This window comes from Clytia hemisphaerica, unplaced genomic scaffold, assembly GCF_902728285.1.
Source record: "Clytia hemisphaerica strain Z4C2 unplaced genomic scaffold, Clytia hemisphaerica genome assembly, whole genome shotgun sequence".
In the NCBI taxonomy this organism is placed as follows: domain Eukaryota; kingdom Metazoa; phylum Cnidaria; class Hydrozoa; order Leptothecata; family Clytiidae; genus Clytia; species Clytia hemisphaerica.
This window is the reverse complement of record NW_027103956.1, coordinates 540478-557918: the sequence shown is the minus strand read 5'-3', so window position 1 is coordinate 557918 and position 17441 is coordinate 540478. Positions and strand designations below refer to the sequence as shown.

The window sequence follows — 17441 nt, the reverse complement described above, 5'->3', positions numbered from 1 at the left end:
AGCACTTTGGGACATTTGTTCGGCCTCAAGATGTCGGGAAACGTCTGAACTTTTTCGTGAGTCACCCGGTATATATTACAAGTATTACAGGTCACGGCATAAAACGCGAAAATCACGTGGTAAGCACGTGGGTAGATTTCTAGCTTTAAAATAGGTCTAGATCAATAAAATACCTTTGGAATTATATTTTTGACATTAACAACTGTTTTTCAAACATTTTCTTTGTTTTTTTACAGTAATTGAAGCTAACCTGTCATCACTGACCTGTGACCTGTGACCTGTGACCCGTGTTTTAAACTAACTGCTTACTAAAGCGAGAAGGTAGAGTGTTTCAAATATTAAAAGGAACCTAATGTATTTGGGGCGAGCTGAAATCTCATCATTTAGCATTCGGGCTAAATACTTCATCTTAATAGTTGGCTTTAATTACTCAAATTAAAGCTCGAGAAGCTAATCGTCTCTCCCGCAATATTTTATAAATTAAATTAGCAATAATCCATGAAAATCAAAATTATTCGGGTATAGGATTTGGATATATCTGCCCCTATGAATATGAAATTGCTGCACTAAAAATTGGCTAAAATGTTGGGGGTTGAAATAATTTAAAAATACGTGCGCAGTTAGTTTTCACATGGTTGGCACAGCAAGCGTTATCGTAATTATATCACAGATAATTTGCTCAGGAACACTGGAAGTGCTCCAGACTCTTCTGGTGTTCAAGAGCACGAAAAAATTGGCACTTTTTGCTCCAGACGTTTCTGGAGCGCCAGGAGGGTCCTGAACCCTGATTTTTGCAAAGCGAAGCAGTTTTGCTATATTGTGTGCACATACCTTTAACCTCTATCCCAAGCAAAAATTTGCTATAAATCACATCTTTAAAACTGTGATTTTGTCAAAATGACCTTGAACGGTTTTGCTTGAAGCCGTAAATTATGCAAAAAATTTGTTTTTGCGTAGAAAAACTGTAGAAATATTTCCAAAAATGTTAAATTATGGTTTTGTGCGACTTAAATATGGTTTTTGGATACTTTCTATGAGGTTTCATCAAATTACTCTTTAAAATTTCCTAATATGTTTGATTTTGCATCAAGTTCCGCATAAATTATATGTGAAATGGTGCATTTTGATGTCCTAAATGTTTCAGATGGCTCAAATTTTCTTTAAAGTTGTTAATGATTATTGACCCTCTATCATTTTTGATAGTTTGAACTCAGAAAGTTAGCCAAAAACTAGTGTGGATGAAAAATATATCAATGTTTAGTATATATGTTTAGTATAGACCCAACTCTTCATACAAAAATTACAGGAAACGCATATTTGGACTTTGTACCCTATGCTGCACTCAAGCACTTAAGCCAAAGTCCCTGCAAAGGCGGGACAAAAATCAGCTTTTTGAAGTTTGCAAAAAAATGCCACATAGAAGATCTTTCAAATTCAGTATGGGAATAGAGAAGTAAAAAATACAACTTTTCTATTTTTCCTTTTTTTTTGCAAAAGTTCTAGGAATGAAAATAATAAAGGGATAATGATAATTGAATACTATCCATTAATGATCCGCGGCACTATCGTAAAGCTAGAATCACTTTGCGTACTCTTCGCTTGAGAAAATGATTGACAGATTGAAGTATTTCACCCGTGCAGGAGCTCGCGGAGTGTTCTCGGCTCAATCCTCGGACCGTGCTAAAAATGGTAGACTGAGCTGTGATAGATCATTTCGATGGAAGTTGTTGGAATGTTTACAAGGCCCTTGACAGAAAATAGTTTGTTTTATTATCAATGATGACAGCGCGAAAAAAGAGATAAGCAAAATTGAAGAAGCATGACCGGAAAATTTCTTTTTTTTCTTTTTTGACACATTTTTCGAATTTTTCCAAGCTATTTTCCTAACCTTTTTTTTGACATTTTTAGTCAATTTTTTACACTAAAATTTGAATATCTTTACAACCACTTATCCTCTGGAGGCCTATGACCCCTCATTTTCTTTCTTTTTCAAAGCTCTACAAGATAAGGATACGTTTTGAAAAAAAAATTAAAATTTGAAAAATCTTCTGGAGTTGCTACTCTGGTCAAGTGTGAAGTGACACGATGATGACGTCATTTTTCAAATTTCTTTCTATCAAAATGATCCTCATAATATAAGTGAAGAAGGGTGAAAACTTGAGAGGCCTAGGTTTAGTGAGTCCAGAGATATTGAAGCATAAGTAAACGCATTCAAAAACTCATTTTACGGCTCTGGGAAAGTAGTCGTGTGTTGTGAAAACTCTGCTCTGGGACTGAAAGGGTTAACTTTATACAATCCAACCAATTGTCTATCATCAGGATTTCACATTTTAAAAGTTCAATAGATCTTTTGTTAGAGTCAAAAACAGAAAACTGTGACTACAAACTGTAACTCTGTAACGGCTGTGTCAAATGTCAAAGTGAATAACAAACCTGCAAACCTACAAATCTAATCTAACCTACTACTTTCGACTAATGCTTCAGATGCATCCGGCCGCGCGGGACGCGCGTAGCGCGTAGCATAGGGTTAGGGATTTGCACCAGGGTGGCGAAGCCACCCTGGTGCACATTCCTAACCCCTCACCCGGCCGGCGGTGCACCCACCCGGCGGTGCACACGTGTGGTGGCTTCAAAAGTAATGGCGATCGTAACAGTTAGCCTAACTCGTCAGTCAGACTTATTTATATATAGTACTAAGACCCTCATATAAGTAACCCTAAATATCGAATTTTCGGCAGCCGGTTTGGCCTAGTGGATAGGGCATTGGTTCCGAAACCTATAGGTTCCCGGTTCGAGACCCCCTTTGGTCACTATTCAACTTGAAAAAAATTCTAAGTCCAGCCGGATGCATCTGAAGCTTTAGCCGAATGTAACCTACTTCCATGTCCGCCATCTTTAATTTCGCGAATGAATCCAGTGAAATTACCGTTCACTTTGTCGCTAATTTGATGCACTGCGTTGCTGAAAATTATCTCTATCTGAGGCGCGGGCAAATTTTATTTCCGTAAGCGGCCCAAGCCCTGATTTAGCGGCCCAAGACCTGAATTACCCGACAAGACCTGGAAAACTTTGCAACTTTTGAAACTAGCTTTTTTGGAAAAAGAAGATGAACGAACCGTTATATTCCCATGGAAAAGTACTAATTAGTAATTTGATGATCTTCTAATGAATGTGTTCTACTAGTTTTTTAGAGCTTTTTAGGCCAATAATTCAGGTCTGGGGCCACTACACGTTTTTTCTTTTATTAGAACCCAGTTTATAAGAACATTGAGGCTGAAATTCGTCGAAAAATTAAGAACATCGTAAGAACATGCCCAGCCTCAGTTTGGAAAAAAATGACAAGAAACTACAATTGTTTCCTCTTTTCAAGCAGTTTTAAACAAACTTAGGATATAGGAATGGATTTTCTAAATCGAGAGTCAAATGTTGTCCAAATTTTACCAATTTTAAGTTCTCTTAATTTTGCATGATATTGTCGATTTAGAGTAGTCTGAGAATTTAAGAACGCATCTAAGAACATTTCAGGCTGAAAATTGCTAAAAAAATAAGCACATCCAGGCTCAGCCAAATTTTAGGTGTTCTAATAAAAAAAACGTGTATAAATTCTAAAATCATTGTAAAAAAGCAAGTCTCAAAAATTGCAAAGTTTCCCAGGTCTTGGACCGGTAATTCAGGGCTTGGGCCGCTTACGGAAAAAAAATTTGCGGCGGGGTGGCAAATTTTTTTTCCCCCCGACGAACTTTTTCCCCGATGCCGATATTTTATCACCCGACCAAAACTTTTACCCGATTTTTTATCCCCGAATAAAACTTTTACCCAATCTTTTAAATGTCAACCAAAATTAAAATGTAAATTTTTTACACCTTTATAACCGAAATTAATTAGTGCTTTAAACGTCGAATTCCCGTCGAATTACAAGACCTTTTTTCAAGCTAGTGAAGGAAAGAATTTCATTTGGACAATTTAGTTGGGTGAAAGTGACTACATTGTAAATTTCGTCGGGGAAAAGTGACGAATTTGAAATTTAGGTCGGGGGAAAGTGACGAAAATGCCTCTAAGTAACGAAATTTTTCCTCGACGAAAAAAAAACCCGACATTTTTTTCCCCGATAAGGCGCTCGCATTATAGGCGCGCTGATGATTAGATCAATGTTTTCGCGCCAAATTTCTCAGTATTACTCTGGGACGGGGGTTCATTATTCATAAGTGTTTAGGCATTAGGGAAATTGGGAATTAGGTCATACTCATAACCTTTCTATCAATTTTTTTAAAGTTTGGTTTATTTTTTGGCTAATTCCCCTATACTTACTATCTTTTCATAATCATGTTTCGATGCTGAGAAAACAATAATATTAAGGTTGTTCTTTAATCTCGTGGGTGTTTAAAGTAGTTGCACTTTATAAGAAGTTGTGTGATTTACAATCTGTAGGATAAAGGAAATATTTTCTCTCTAAACCACTGTAAAGATTAGTTTTTTTGGATTTCAAAAACAAAGGAACGCGATTTTGATATAGTTCATTTAGAATGGCTTTGTTTACGACGATTCCAAGCATCTCATAAAAAAGATTTTTAAATAGACCAAGTGGATGATAGCGAACTGTCTGGAAAAAACTTGAAATGTACCCTCTAGAATGAATGTGTATCGTTTTTCATATTGGAATGTAAGTACACGATAATATTTTTATTTAACTGTGTTCTATGATAACTTAGCAGTGCGCCGTAGCAACTGGGAGGGCAAGGGAGGGGGGCTGTGCCCCCACGCCAATTATTTTTTCAAAAATGGTTATTTTGCAAAATGCAAAGTTTTGAGTGCATTTTCAAGCAATCTAGAGCTCAAATTTTTCAAAATTTCCCCCTTGGGCCCTCGCGCGGTGTCACTGAACTTCAGCCACCCCTATTTGAAAATACTTCATACGGCACTGCTTAGGATTACTCATGAAAACCCTATGTCAAATCACCTCTTAATAAAGGTAAGCTATTCTAAACTTTTTTTCACTTTCTGTCTACCACCATCTTGAATTTCTTCGTTCTGTCGAATGCGGAAATTGTGCCTTCCGTATTTCCATTTTTTGCTTGTATTGTTGCAAACACCTATAGCCTAGTTAACTAAGCCCGTATTCACAAGGCTAGGACACACGGCTAACGGCAATCCAGTATAGCATTTTCGATTTCTAGGCTAGCAAACACCCGTGAACAAAGCATAAGAGAGATCAATTGAGATAGGTACCAACAACAGACCATATTTCAGTAAATTGATTTTCTATAAAAAATTAATGGTGGTAAAGATTATATCTACAGTCTGCACAAAAGTATATAATTTTGAAGTTTTCAAAAGAAAAATCACCTACAGTAGAACCTCCAATTAGCGGAAACCTCTGATTAGCGGACAAAATATTTTCCCCGGCCGTTTCCTAGTCAAATCCTTGTAAAAGCGTCTCCAAAAGACGGACACTCAATTACCTTACAAATTTTTTTGCATGGAATGGTTAAAAATCTGTTTTTTATTCCCTCCAACTAGCGGACACCGAGGAAAACATAGTTTCCGACATTTAGATACAAGTAATAAGTGATTTTAAACCATTTATTTCAAGCATTTTTTTGTTTTGTTTTTCTAAATTTTGCTTTACCCAGTTGACAAGCTGTTAGAATCAACAACAAAAAACAATCAAGCATTTTTTTAGATAATAGAAGCAACGATTACAGCTCTTCAAGCTCTTTCCCTGAAAGTGAAGTTGACTAGTATTGAATAACTCTGAATAACTTTTCTCGAGTCTTTTCATGTTCCTATGTCTTTAGGAAAATGCCTAAAACCATAATTTCATGTTTGTGACTCCCTAGTAGGGTTTAATTTCCAAATTATAGCCTGAAACTCAAAACCCTCCAAAAGGTGGACACCTCTAATTTAATTAGCGGACACTAATCCGATTCCCTGATGGTGTCCGCTAATTAGAGATTCCACTGTATAAGTTTAGTTTCAGTGCTAATGATGTTCGCAGATTTTCAATTTTTGTCACACCATCAAAAGTAGTCTGCTAGTCAGGTTCAGCTATAAAAAACCATGAGGGCATGAGGTATGTAGGTAAATTGAACTAGCGCTAGGTACTCATTAGGCTCCAAATAAACGGGCTCCCCGCTCGCTCAAAAATTTTCCAACCGGGGAAACTAACCCCGGACATAATTAGGACCCCCATTTATTAATTTTTAAGAATATTTTCAGCCGTCAAAGAGAAGGTCCCTTATTTTACTCTAAATAGTCTGATTTTAGACTATATTTACCTTATTTTTGGGTTTTCAGAAGTACAACTTCCAACCTTTCCCCGGCAATTAGGAGTAGCCTCATTGGGGATGATTTTTCGGCTAGAATGATTCCAGTAGGGAGGGGGGTCCACCGGGTCTGTGAGTGATACAGTGACATTAGGTCCATTAGGGGTGTCATCAAAAATGAAACATTCTGAGTTTATAGAATTTCTTTGATCAAAAATGTTGAAAATAATTATCATAGAAATACAACCGTGGAATATCTGAGAAAGAAAGAAAATGATCGCACAAAAACCTATTAGTTGGAAATATTAAGAACGATTTCCCCGCTGAGTTTAGTTGGTCCAGTGCTAGAAGATCTCATATCTTGTTTGACGAAGTAGGGAAGATCTTTCCCTTTGTAACCAACGAGGACAAAGGAAGCACGGAAGTTGGTTTGAAAAGGTGCTTTTCCACCGATCATCTCCAAAGCCTTGCGACATTCAGGATGTTTTTTGAACATGTTCGAACCTTCATCTTGATATGCTGCTAGTACAACCGTTCTGTAAAAAAAAACATTATATGCCATAAGCTTTTTTAGTTCAAATGGCGTACAAGTAAGTACAGTCTAACGAATAGACGCTTTCAAAAAAAACTGAGAAATGAGATTTCTCAAACGTTGAATAATTTTACGAACACGCAACCAAGGGAAACAGCATCATTTGGCCATACTGTTTAAATATCATTTATCATGACATAACCAAAATTTTCAAAGTAACATGACTAAAATTTCTTGCTGTCAAGATAACCAAATGACACACAGGGCAAGACATTGCAGTGGTAAAATCTTGATTCTGAGGCGATGTCAATCACAACTCTTTGGAAACCGGCTTTTCGCCAAAAAAATGGATGAAAACCTTTATTCTAAAAGTAAACTGATCTGTTATTGCCTCTACAATTCATGATATTCATGACGTAATGTTTTCTACGGAAAAACCCCGGTTTTAGCCAGTAGTGGCAACTTTAAACTAGACAAAAGTTGTATAAAATTTGCCATTACTGGCAAAAACCGGGGTCTTTCCGTAGAAAACATTACGTCATGAATATCATGAATAGCTGTAGTTTAGCAGTTAAACTATTAGACAAATGTAAACGTACCGATCAGGAAGACTTTTGATCCAATCCAAAGACTTTTTGCAACTAACTTCAACAGCATACCAATCATAATGTGAGCTGCTTTGGAAGGTACCTATGACAAAAAATTGAGAAATTGATGAATGAAAAATACAATTACATTTTATTTTCATTTTGTACACAAGTAAAATCTATTTTAAAAAGATAAAAAGCTTTTCGGCTTACGCCATCATCAGTTATCATTGTATTAATATCAAATACCGGTATTATTAATTATCAAATTTTCATTTTGGTTCTGACTGTACTACTCTAAAGAAAATCCAATGAACAAGCAAACGCATCCCAATTAAGGTATGACGAAAATTGTTGACTGTTAAATATTAGCGCAAAGCATGATTCGTTCGCGTCACAACTACCAGTAGATTACATAGGACGCAAATTTTCAAACATCAAGGCATCATTCTGCTCTGATATTTTTTCCGCATAGTGGAAATATGGCAGCTATTTCCTATTGTACAAATAGGGATATCTTTTGTGGATCTTGTTGCAGAGACATACGATCATTCAAAAATTTATGAACCTGTTTTCCCGTCCACAGCGACAAAATTGATTCCTCTTTTATGTTTTGAATGATCGGTGCCGTCAACTTTGATGGTAGTTTTTGGATAGCGGCTGAGTCGTGATGCATCTTCCCATCCTTCTGAAGAAATCTCGTACTTGAATGATGGCCTGAATTGTGAATAAAGAAAAGAAATATGAAAACCCAATCTTCCCGGTATCACTTACAAATCCAGCCCGAATTTAAGACCTCTATCTACTAAACCGCAAGTAGTGAAAGGAGCACGAATCCGTTTATGCATGTAATTAGGCATGTTGTACATGTTGTTTTGAAGAAAGCCAGATAATAAAAAACCTCTCAAGTCAAAGCTACAAAAGACCAATTAAAGAAAGTAAACTTTTAGGTTTAAATCTTTACATGAGTTTGATGCTTCCATTGAGGTCAGTTGGACCTCGTCCATAACTGCTCATCTTCTGTGTGGTCCAGAAGGGTCTGAAAACACCTTTGTATCCAACAATGGCAAAAGATGCTCTGTATTCACGCTGGAAAGGCTTCTTGCCACCGATGAGCTCTAAAGCTTGATCGCAGTGTTGAGGAATGTAGCGACTTGTAGCTTCGTCTTGGTACGCACCCATGACGATGGTGCTGAAAGAAACGAGTTTCAATTACATCCTTGTACGGGCAAGGCCCCTAGCAAGTAATCATTTATATACAGTTCTCATAGTCTTAACAGGTGACGAACTGAACGCTTAGAAAATCCCTTCATATTTGGGTTTATTTTTTCAAGCAACTTGCGTCTCACCGTAGATGTGTTTCAAAGTTGTTTTTGAGAGAAGGCATTTCTTTTATAACTCATAATTATCGATAAAAAGAAAATTCTTCGAATCCGAACACCACATTGAAAAGCAGACTTACTGATCGGGAAGGTTTCTGAGCCAATTCAATGCAGATGCACATGCAGCGCCACTACCATGCCAATCAAAAGCAGCACTTGAATGCATTTTGCCTGTAAATCAAGAGAAAAAAGTTGTATTTGTACTGGTTGTATTTAGACATTTAGATTTAAAGGCGGTTACCAGAGCTGACCACAAAGCGATCTGAATGGTTTCCAAAACTTAACTTTACCAAAACTACACATTCACAATGTTGACAAAAACCTGGTTAATTCGGGTATCTGGATTCAGATTTACTTTTTCATTAACGTACCAGTTTTCAGAAGTGGTTCAGAACTTAACTTTACGGAAACTAAACTACACATTCATAATGTATTCAAAAGTCTGGTTATTTCAGTTATTCTAAACGTACCCGTTTTTCCCTTGATTGCAACGAAGTTGATTCCTCTGGCATGTTTACAGTGATCAACACCATCCACTTTGATTGTTGACTTCCCACAATGGTTTGTTCTGCCAGGATCTCCACATCCTTCAGAATGGATCTCGTATTTGATACCCTCTGTAAGAAAACAAATGAAAAAAATGCTGTCATAGATGAAAGCTCATTGTGTGAAAGCAGATTTGATACAGAGCTACAATAGATCGCTGTTGGAATATCGGTATGAATTTTATTTCTTCTGTAAAGAGAAAAAAACCTAGCTTATAATTGATTGATTGAATCTCAAACTCAAGAAAATGTAACATTTCAGAAACAAATTCAAATTGAATGGGAAACATAGGCATGGATTATTATACAAAGTCAACAGTTAAATTCCCATTTTTTTATATTGGACAAAGTGTTCAACTCACGTAGCATACAATCATCCAATTGTGCAGCTCCAACAGTGTCGGTGACCTTTCCTCCTGGACAAGCGATACAAGAGCTGCTTCCTGATAAGGGTTGATAAGTTGCAATGGGGCATGCTAAACACGTTGTTAAGCCATTCTCCGAGTACGTGCCTGGTCTACAAATAGCTGAAGATGGAAAAGGGAAAATAGAGCGAAAAAGGCGTACTGTTTAAGATTTTAATGGATTGTCTATCGATCATTTATATTTGTAAACTGACTGTATGTAAAATTCAGCATTTCCTAGATTTGTAACTGTTTAAAAAACATACAGTAAACTCTCGCTTTTTCGAACCTCTATTATTCGAATCTTTCTATAATTCGAACTTGTTTCCAGTCCCCGTCAAAGAGGAACGCACTCAAAATAGCATTCTAGCATTCGAATTCATCTGTTATTTAAAGTTCGAGTTAGTGAGAATCAACTGCAATCTTAAAGAAGCTATATACCTTTACAATCATGGAAGTCAGTTCCCAATGAACCAGACGTAGAGGTTCCTTGTGGACATTTCTTGCATGCTTTAGCACCTTCTTCATCTTGATAAAAACCATGTTCACAAACTTCGCATGTTCGACTTGCACTGTCGAAGTATGTTCCGAGAGGGCATTTTACTGAAAAAATAACGAAGAATAAGTGGCTATCCAAAAATGAAGATATTTCTCCTCTAGGGGGGACTCTATAACCCCACTTTGTTTAGCTTCAAGTCTTTCAATTCAACCATTAATTGTTTTCGCTATCGAAGATGAGCCTCAGTTTTAAAAAGGTACTAGAAATAGTTTTAGACTTACAGCACTTCTTCTGTGAAGTTCCCTCGGGAATAGTGTATTCGTACCCAGGTTCACAACTGATCTCGGCTTTCTGCGAAACACTCACCGATGCACTGTAGTCGTTCAACACTTTCGGTGCAGCTACTTTGACCTTGAATGATAAGTAATGATCCGTGAATAAACTACTTGACCTACTGGCATTTTTCAAAATAAACAAACCCCAGTAATTCTTCTACTTTAGCCTGTATTGAGAGTTAAAAGTGGAATTAGTCTCCGAGCGATAATCTCTTGATTCCAGTGGCCAACCAAACTTGATATCGTAGACAGGGCCCATGGACCTAAGTAAGTATTCATTATCTTCGGAATAGAACTTTGCTAGAGAGGGAGGATGTCCATTTATTAGATTTCTTACATTTTGTAGGATAATAGATTTCTCTTTTTCCAAATTTGCAGACAACTGGTTCAACTTGTTGGTGTCCATATTTTTCTCACGAACAGCGAAAGCAAACTTGATGACCATTTGGTCTGACTGTGATCCGTCAGCATTTCTTCGTTTTCTCTTTGAGCAGTAGATGATGATGTTCTCGATAGCACAATTTTGAGTATGTGTAATACAAAACAAGTAATTCAAGATAAAGTCCTTTTGTAATGTAGCCACGAAATCTTGCTTCAATTTGTCCATAGCGGCCTGATCGGTGCACTTCCCACCAAAGACTTGCATTTCTAGCACTGCACCATCCGGTGTAGCCCCGACTATAAAAAGTACAAAAGGTGAGATATAAGTTACCTTGAAATCCGAGGATATAATCTAACAAATATTCTATTAATTCTCTATTTGCGGTGAAATCATTTGACTAGCATCAGTTCAGGTTAATTACAATCGGTACAATGGTTTTCTTTGAATCACCGTTAACAATAAAATAATTTGGCGGATGAGATTCTCTCCTATTCGAGCCATCAAGCATATTATTAATCATTGGCAATCTATGCACATCAGAAATTTATGAACAATTCACTTACCAGAACAATCTGGCCATAATGGTTCACCTTTGGGGATTTTCGTGACTGTCGAAGGTGTTAAGTTATCCATGTTGTAAGCGTTTGTACCTCCCCATTCTCCATCCATCGAACACATGTAGAAATTGTACAACTTTGGGATGTTTGGTCCTTGCAAGAACCACGAACCTTGCTTACATGATACAGTGCAAATGAAGGATTCTTTGACTCCGTTCTTTTTAACGTTACATTGCGCTGAGCCGTGTTTTGGTGGAGGTGCTACTGGACATTTCACCACTAAAATTATAAAAAAAGTATTTTAGTCCATATCAGGACCCTATAACGGTGAAGCGTCATACCAAATAGCAGGTAATATAACAATAAACTAAAATGAATTAGATGAAAATGGAAATATGGGAGTGACTGATAAGGTACTAGAGGGGACTGCGAAATGTCAAGCCTGAAGTTATTTCAGCGCGCATTGTAAAGTTACAACCCTTGGATAGAACAACTACAGAAAGTTTCCAGATAACATAGCTTGGAAGGTTGGCTTACTTTCCAGTTCAACAACGAATGTACAATTGGCTTTATTGAAAGCTCTGTCGCGAGCAGTGATCACAATAGTATGTCTTCCTTTGTGAAACGGTGAACCATTTGCATGTGACGGAATATGAACCAGCTGATTGGCTGAATCAACGTTATCGTGAAATTGTGCATCTCCCCAAAAGACTCTATGTGGAAAACTACCAGTTCTGATCAAACGGTAAGGTTCTGGACAACTGGTCACCTTTGGTGATTCTTGATCTGTTGAATTACGGAGAAAAGTGAAAATTGAGGGATGATAGCTATGGTATATCAAGGAAACGAGAAACTTTCCAAGTTAAGGGGACATTGATTTGTTAGGGAAGTTTAAGTGATGGATGTTTTTTATGGCCGATAATTTTTCACGACGTCGACGATCTTGTTCGAGTTAAAGAGCCATCAACCATACTACGTAAGGTTACTGGTGCAGAGGTGTATTGTGTGTATAGAATAAAAAAGGCTCTAACTTACCAATAACAATGTATGTTTTACGGCATGATTTCTTGTTACCAGCGGCATCAGTTGCTGTGTAAGTGACTTCTACTGGGCTTCCAACGTACACTCTCAAAGGGAAGACATGAGATGTTGTGATCTTGACTGGAAGACCTGAATTATCAGTTGCTGTTGCTTCGACCAGGTCGATATCTTGGTAATTTTCGTTCTCTTTGTTCCCGAATTGTGGAATGTTTGGACATTTGATGTTTGGTTGTTGGGAATCTGAAATTATTGAGGAACAAAGACGAATATTTGATTTTTGTTTAGGCTTCTGCTCATCCTCCAACAAAAAAGTTTTTTATCGGTTTGTATATCTATAGAGGTCTGCAATTCAAACTAACTTCTGTTGTAAATTTGAGAGGGAAAATTGGGTATAATGAAAATCTATGATAAATGAGTCCCATATATTTATCCAATTACAAAGAAAACAAAAAAATATCTACAGATAAGAATTAGAAATAATGTCATACCAACACACGATCCTTGTGCGCGATTCCATTGTCCTGATCCATGACACGTGACATATTTGTTACCAGACAGACTGTACCCTGCTTTACATTCCAATCGACAACTCGATGTACATTTACTGTTAGCTCCATCACAAGCAGCGTCCAAGTGGATTGCATTTGCTGGTAATGGAAGCTTCGGGCAAGTCACCTCTATAAAATGTTGATAAGATTTTAAAAAGCATATAGATGCAGTAGAACCTCCTTAACTCGAACACCTCGCCTTCACTTAAGCCACGACAGATAAAGCAAAATGATACACCGTCTTTATTTAAAATAGACAACAATTGACGCCGGCGATTTGTTCGATTGACAAACATTGCTTCACTATAACTGGACGCTCTGAAAAAACAGAAATGCGAGACACTAAATTACCTTTGGCTCGATACTGTCCAGGGACATCAGGGCATTTCAAAGGGCCAATACCATTGCATGATTTGTAAGCATCTTGATATTTCACCACCTCACGGAATGGTTGCAATCTTCGTTCGGTCGGGCAGCTCCCAGTCCAACTATGTATCTCCCAGGCTGTCCATTGTCCTTTTAAACACTCAAGCTTCTTACAGCGACCTTCAAAATGAACAATAGAAAATTAGAAGGGTAAATTGTAAATTTGTTAATATATAGAAGGCAGTATAAAGCACCATTTGTTATCTGTTTGTTATTTTCTATGAGGGTTTAAATGCTATTTCTATAGCCATATAAATTTGCTTGTTAAGAGATAAATGCAATAGTATTGATACGTTAACGCAACGAGCCATTTAAATCGAGGATGGCCCTAAATAAGGCTTAATAATGGAACTTATAACATCATTATAATACTGACAGAATTTTCTTGTATCAGTAATTCTTGGTGGTCGACAATCAGGATCGATGCCAAAGCAAGCCATTTCTCCTTTCTTCTGTTCTTTCATAACGTAAGTGTATGAAGGCTTTTTGTCCTGGTGTCGTGTTTGGTCTTTACATTGTCCATTACCAACTGCTGGTGTCCACGAACTCCATGGTGCTAGCGGACAACTACTTGCTTTCCTGCAATTACCTACAAACCATGGAAAATTACTACTGTCATTTAAAAAGTACCTTTGAAGATAAAGTCATATTAAATCTAATGTTATGAAGATCCTATAAAAGTATTTATCCGGGGGGGTACTTAGGCAAATGGAGGGTACAGTATGTGCCGCCCTTAGAGTACCTTTTTTGGATTTCCAAAGACCCGCTAAGGGTCGGAAAAATCAGAAAATTAAATTTCAGTTCCACTAAGGGTCGGAAAAATAGAGAAATTTCAACTTTTTACCCCCTGAAAGATCGAAATTTGGTCAAAATTGGTCAAATTTGTCCCGCCAAGGGTCGTAAAATTCTCAAAATTTTCCTTTTTTTTCTCCTTTTTAGTCCCGGTAAGGGTCCAAAGTTCGAATGTTGGGCGGCAACCCCCCCCCGTCAGCTCGCAACCCTAGTACCCCCCGGGATATTTATTAATACATCTCACTCTTAGCTCACTGATATCGCGAGTTTTCAATATGTTTGATGAAAACTTTCGACTGTTTGGGAAGAAAATAAGCTTCGTAATAGCTACATCAGGAATAGCAATTCTGATATCCCAAAATCAGTCAATCAGGAATTGGAGTCTTCTTACACATGGTGCGCTCTTCACTGTTGTATGATCCAGTGCACCGCGTTTTGACACCATTACAACTCCCCACAACATGTCTGTAACGTGATTGATGTCTCTCATTTCTGGTTCGTCTTTGTTTACCACATGTCCCTGCTGCTTATGTGACCTGTCCATGTACCCCAACTGGCCCACCAACAATTGGTGACCTCGTAACAAGAACCTGAAGAGAAAACAGGTCAAGTGGAGTTTCCTCTAAAATTCCTGATGGAAATGGAAACGATTTTTAAAACGATACAATCACTCTGGGGTGAAGCAAAAATAGAGAGAAAAATATGTGGTGTTTCCTCTAAAATTCCTGATGGAAATGGAAACGATTTTTAAAATGATACAATTACTCTGGGTTGAAGCATGATGAAAAAGCACATTGTTCTAAAAAAAAATTTACTGATCAATGTCTTTTTTTTGTCAAAATTGATTTTTTTATTATAAAGTATTCAAATAATGACAAAGATTCGAGTACGAAGCCCGTCAAATGCCGATCTAGTACGAACTAAGCGCTTACATAAAGTTCTTCCACGATCTCTACCAGAACAATGTTGATTTCCTGGACATCCTGAACCTTTTGAATGTGTTTGATAATGATGTGACACACGACTCACTTGATAAGTACAACGTCCTACAAAGGAGAAGACCAACGATGGAGTGGTATTGATGATTCAAAATAAGGATTTAAATATATATATAGTCAAGAAGTATAAAACCTTATATATAAAATATATAAAATCGCTTTTCCCAAAATCCCATCTCAGCATTTTTTTATTGAGCCTTACGGTTCTCTTTCAGAATCTTGAAAATACTATACTGGGGGGGTTAGTTAGAGCTCAGTGTTACCCTATGCACAAAAGTAAAAAGTATATGTCTCAAAATTTTGTCGCATAATGATTCAAAATAACCAAACATTAAAGAAGGACCGACCTGTAGAAGGATTAGGACTGTACGCTGAATAACTTTCTCTGCATGTCTTCCATGAACAGCTTGATGAACCACCACCGCAGGCTAGGGCTTGTTGCACGAAAAACGCCAAGGCTAGTGTAACCAGCAAAATTCGAAAATTCATTGCGTACTTAGACATGATTTCTCATGTCAAAGAATCTTATGAAAAATAACAGTCTACCAAAAATGAAACGGTCAGTTATCGTCAAAAGTTGTGAAAGGTTTTAATAATGTTGAATTTAAATACAGCTGTCTTTTTGTCAACCGACTCAATTACAGGGAATAAACAGATCTGTTTGTACATCAGGTCTTTGCATCAATATACTTTCTTCGAAAACGATAGAGCATTGTTTTGCGAAATGTAATTTCGAAGAAAGTTTACAAATTAATACAAAAGAAATCACAACGTCGCTATTAAAAATTAGAAATAAATTATATCCTATCGCCTACGCAATTTCAGGGATGGGAAACCAGGCAAACGGTGTTTGATTTCTTTTCAAAGAGATTGCAAATAAATTCAAAATTGGAAAAGGTTTTTCCACAAGTCTGTCTAGCATAAATCAACCTAGTGCATTTTATTGAAATTATGGTTTATTAGACGGTAAAAAGTTTCAAAGATAATAACGACAATTTTTTTAAATAAGGTTACCAAAATGTATAAGATCTTTTAATTTGCACTTGATTGTGATTTTGAAGTAGGTTCGAAATGGCACCAGCCTACTTTGCACGAAATTCGCTTTCACAAAGAGCTCAAAATACAAAATTTACAAAAAGTAATATGAGGGCGAAGAAGTTCAATGTAGCACCAGCAAGTTCCGTGCACCTTTTGAGAGTAAAGGGAATATTCTTCTAATTCTTTTGGTGTATCACTAAAACTTTTTAAACATTTTCTTACCACACATAGGCTAAATTAAAAGATTAGAGAAAGATATTTTCCAGGAAAATCATCTTAAAGGTTAAACAAAAAAAAACAATTTCTCTACAGGTTCAAAGATTATGTCATGAAACTTTTAGAATATTCGAACTTAAATGATTTTAAATGTTGTAAATAATGTAACCCCACACTAAATTTTAGCCTTAATCTTAGGCTAGGTGCCCTTCAGAAATCTGGTGCTGAAACCGTAGATGCGGTAGAAACCAATGAAGATCTCATTTTCAAGCTTTCTTTCATCGAAATACCTATTTACTTTCAATAAATTACATTTAAAACTGCAAAATTCGGTCAATTCTTCAGAAAAATCCGATTCCTTATATTATCATAACGTTCTACAATTGTAAAAGAGTTCCCTTTTGAATTTTGATCAGTATCAATGATGAGGATATTACCCTCGTGTTTGGCAAGGTTACAACTGAAAACGTTCTTCTTATTTTCGAAATTACAAAGTCTATCACCATGGAACATAATATCCAAAAAGTCCGATATCGAATTATCGATTAATGAATCAACTGACACATCACTTATTTCGAAAATTTTGTGTTTTTCATCACTTCGACTACCAAAAGATCTCTATCCTGAAGATGGTCTCAAAAACAAGTGTTTAACCCCTCAAAAAAAGAAATTCATGAAATCAAACATTGGTTTTCTTATTACTGATGATGGGTGATGAACCGATTCGGATACATTTGATAATCGGAAAACAACATCCCACAACCAAGAAGATGATCCAGCCTAGTAACCCGATCATAAAAAGCGAATCAGTGAATTGCGCGAAGACGTTAGCTTTCTCTGAAGGTAGCATGAATAACTCGTATTTGAAAACACCCAGGCTGGGCGTCAACACAATC

The 17441-nt window shown here is 36.8% G+C and overlaps 1 protein-coding gene across 1 annotated transcript; it reads right to left on the bottom strand.

Moving 5' to 3' along the window:
* Positions 1 to 6448: 6448 nt before the first annotated feature.
* LOC136810159 (sushi, von Willebrand factor type A, EGF and pentraxin domain-containing protein 1-like) lies at positions 6449 to 15874 on the bottom strand. Its single transcript, XM_067066733.1, has 19 exons — positions 15639 to 15874; positions 15226 to 15339; positions 14685 to 14883; positions 13878 to 14090; positions 13427 to 13621; positions 13016 to 13204; positions 12522 to 12767; positions 12024 to 12272; positions 11493 to 11765; positions 10885 to 11225; positions 10494 to 10623; positions 10155 to 10316; positions 9672 to 9836; positions 9235 to 9381; positions 8845 to 8935; positions 8347 to 8574; positions 7951 to 8099; positions 7395 to 7485; positions 6449 to 6799 (listed from the first exon to the last, which is right to left on the bottom strand). Exons 3-19 carry the CDS (start codon positions 14686 to 14688, stop codon positions 6556 to 6558), a joined length of 3117 nt encoding a protein of 1038 aa, XP_066922834.1. The 5' UTR covers positions 14689 to 14883; positions 15226 to 15339; positions 15639 to 15874; the 3' UTR covers positions 6449 to 6555.
* Between the last annotated feature and the right edge of the window lie 1567 nt (positions 15875 to 17441).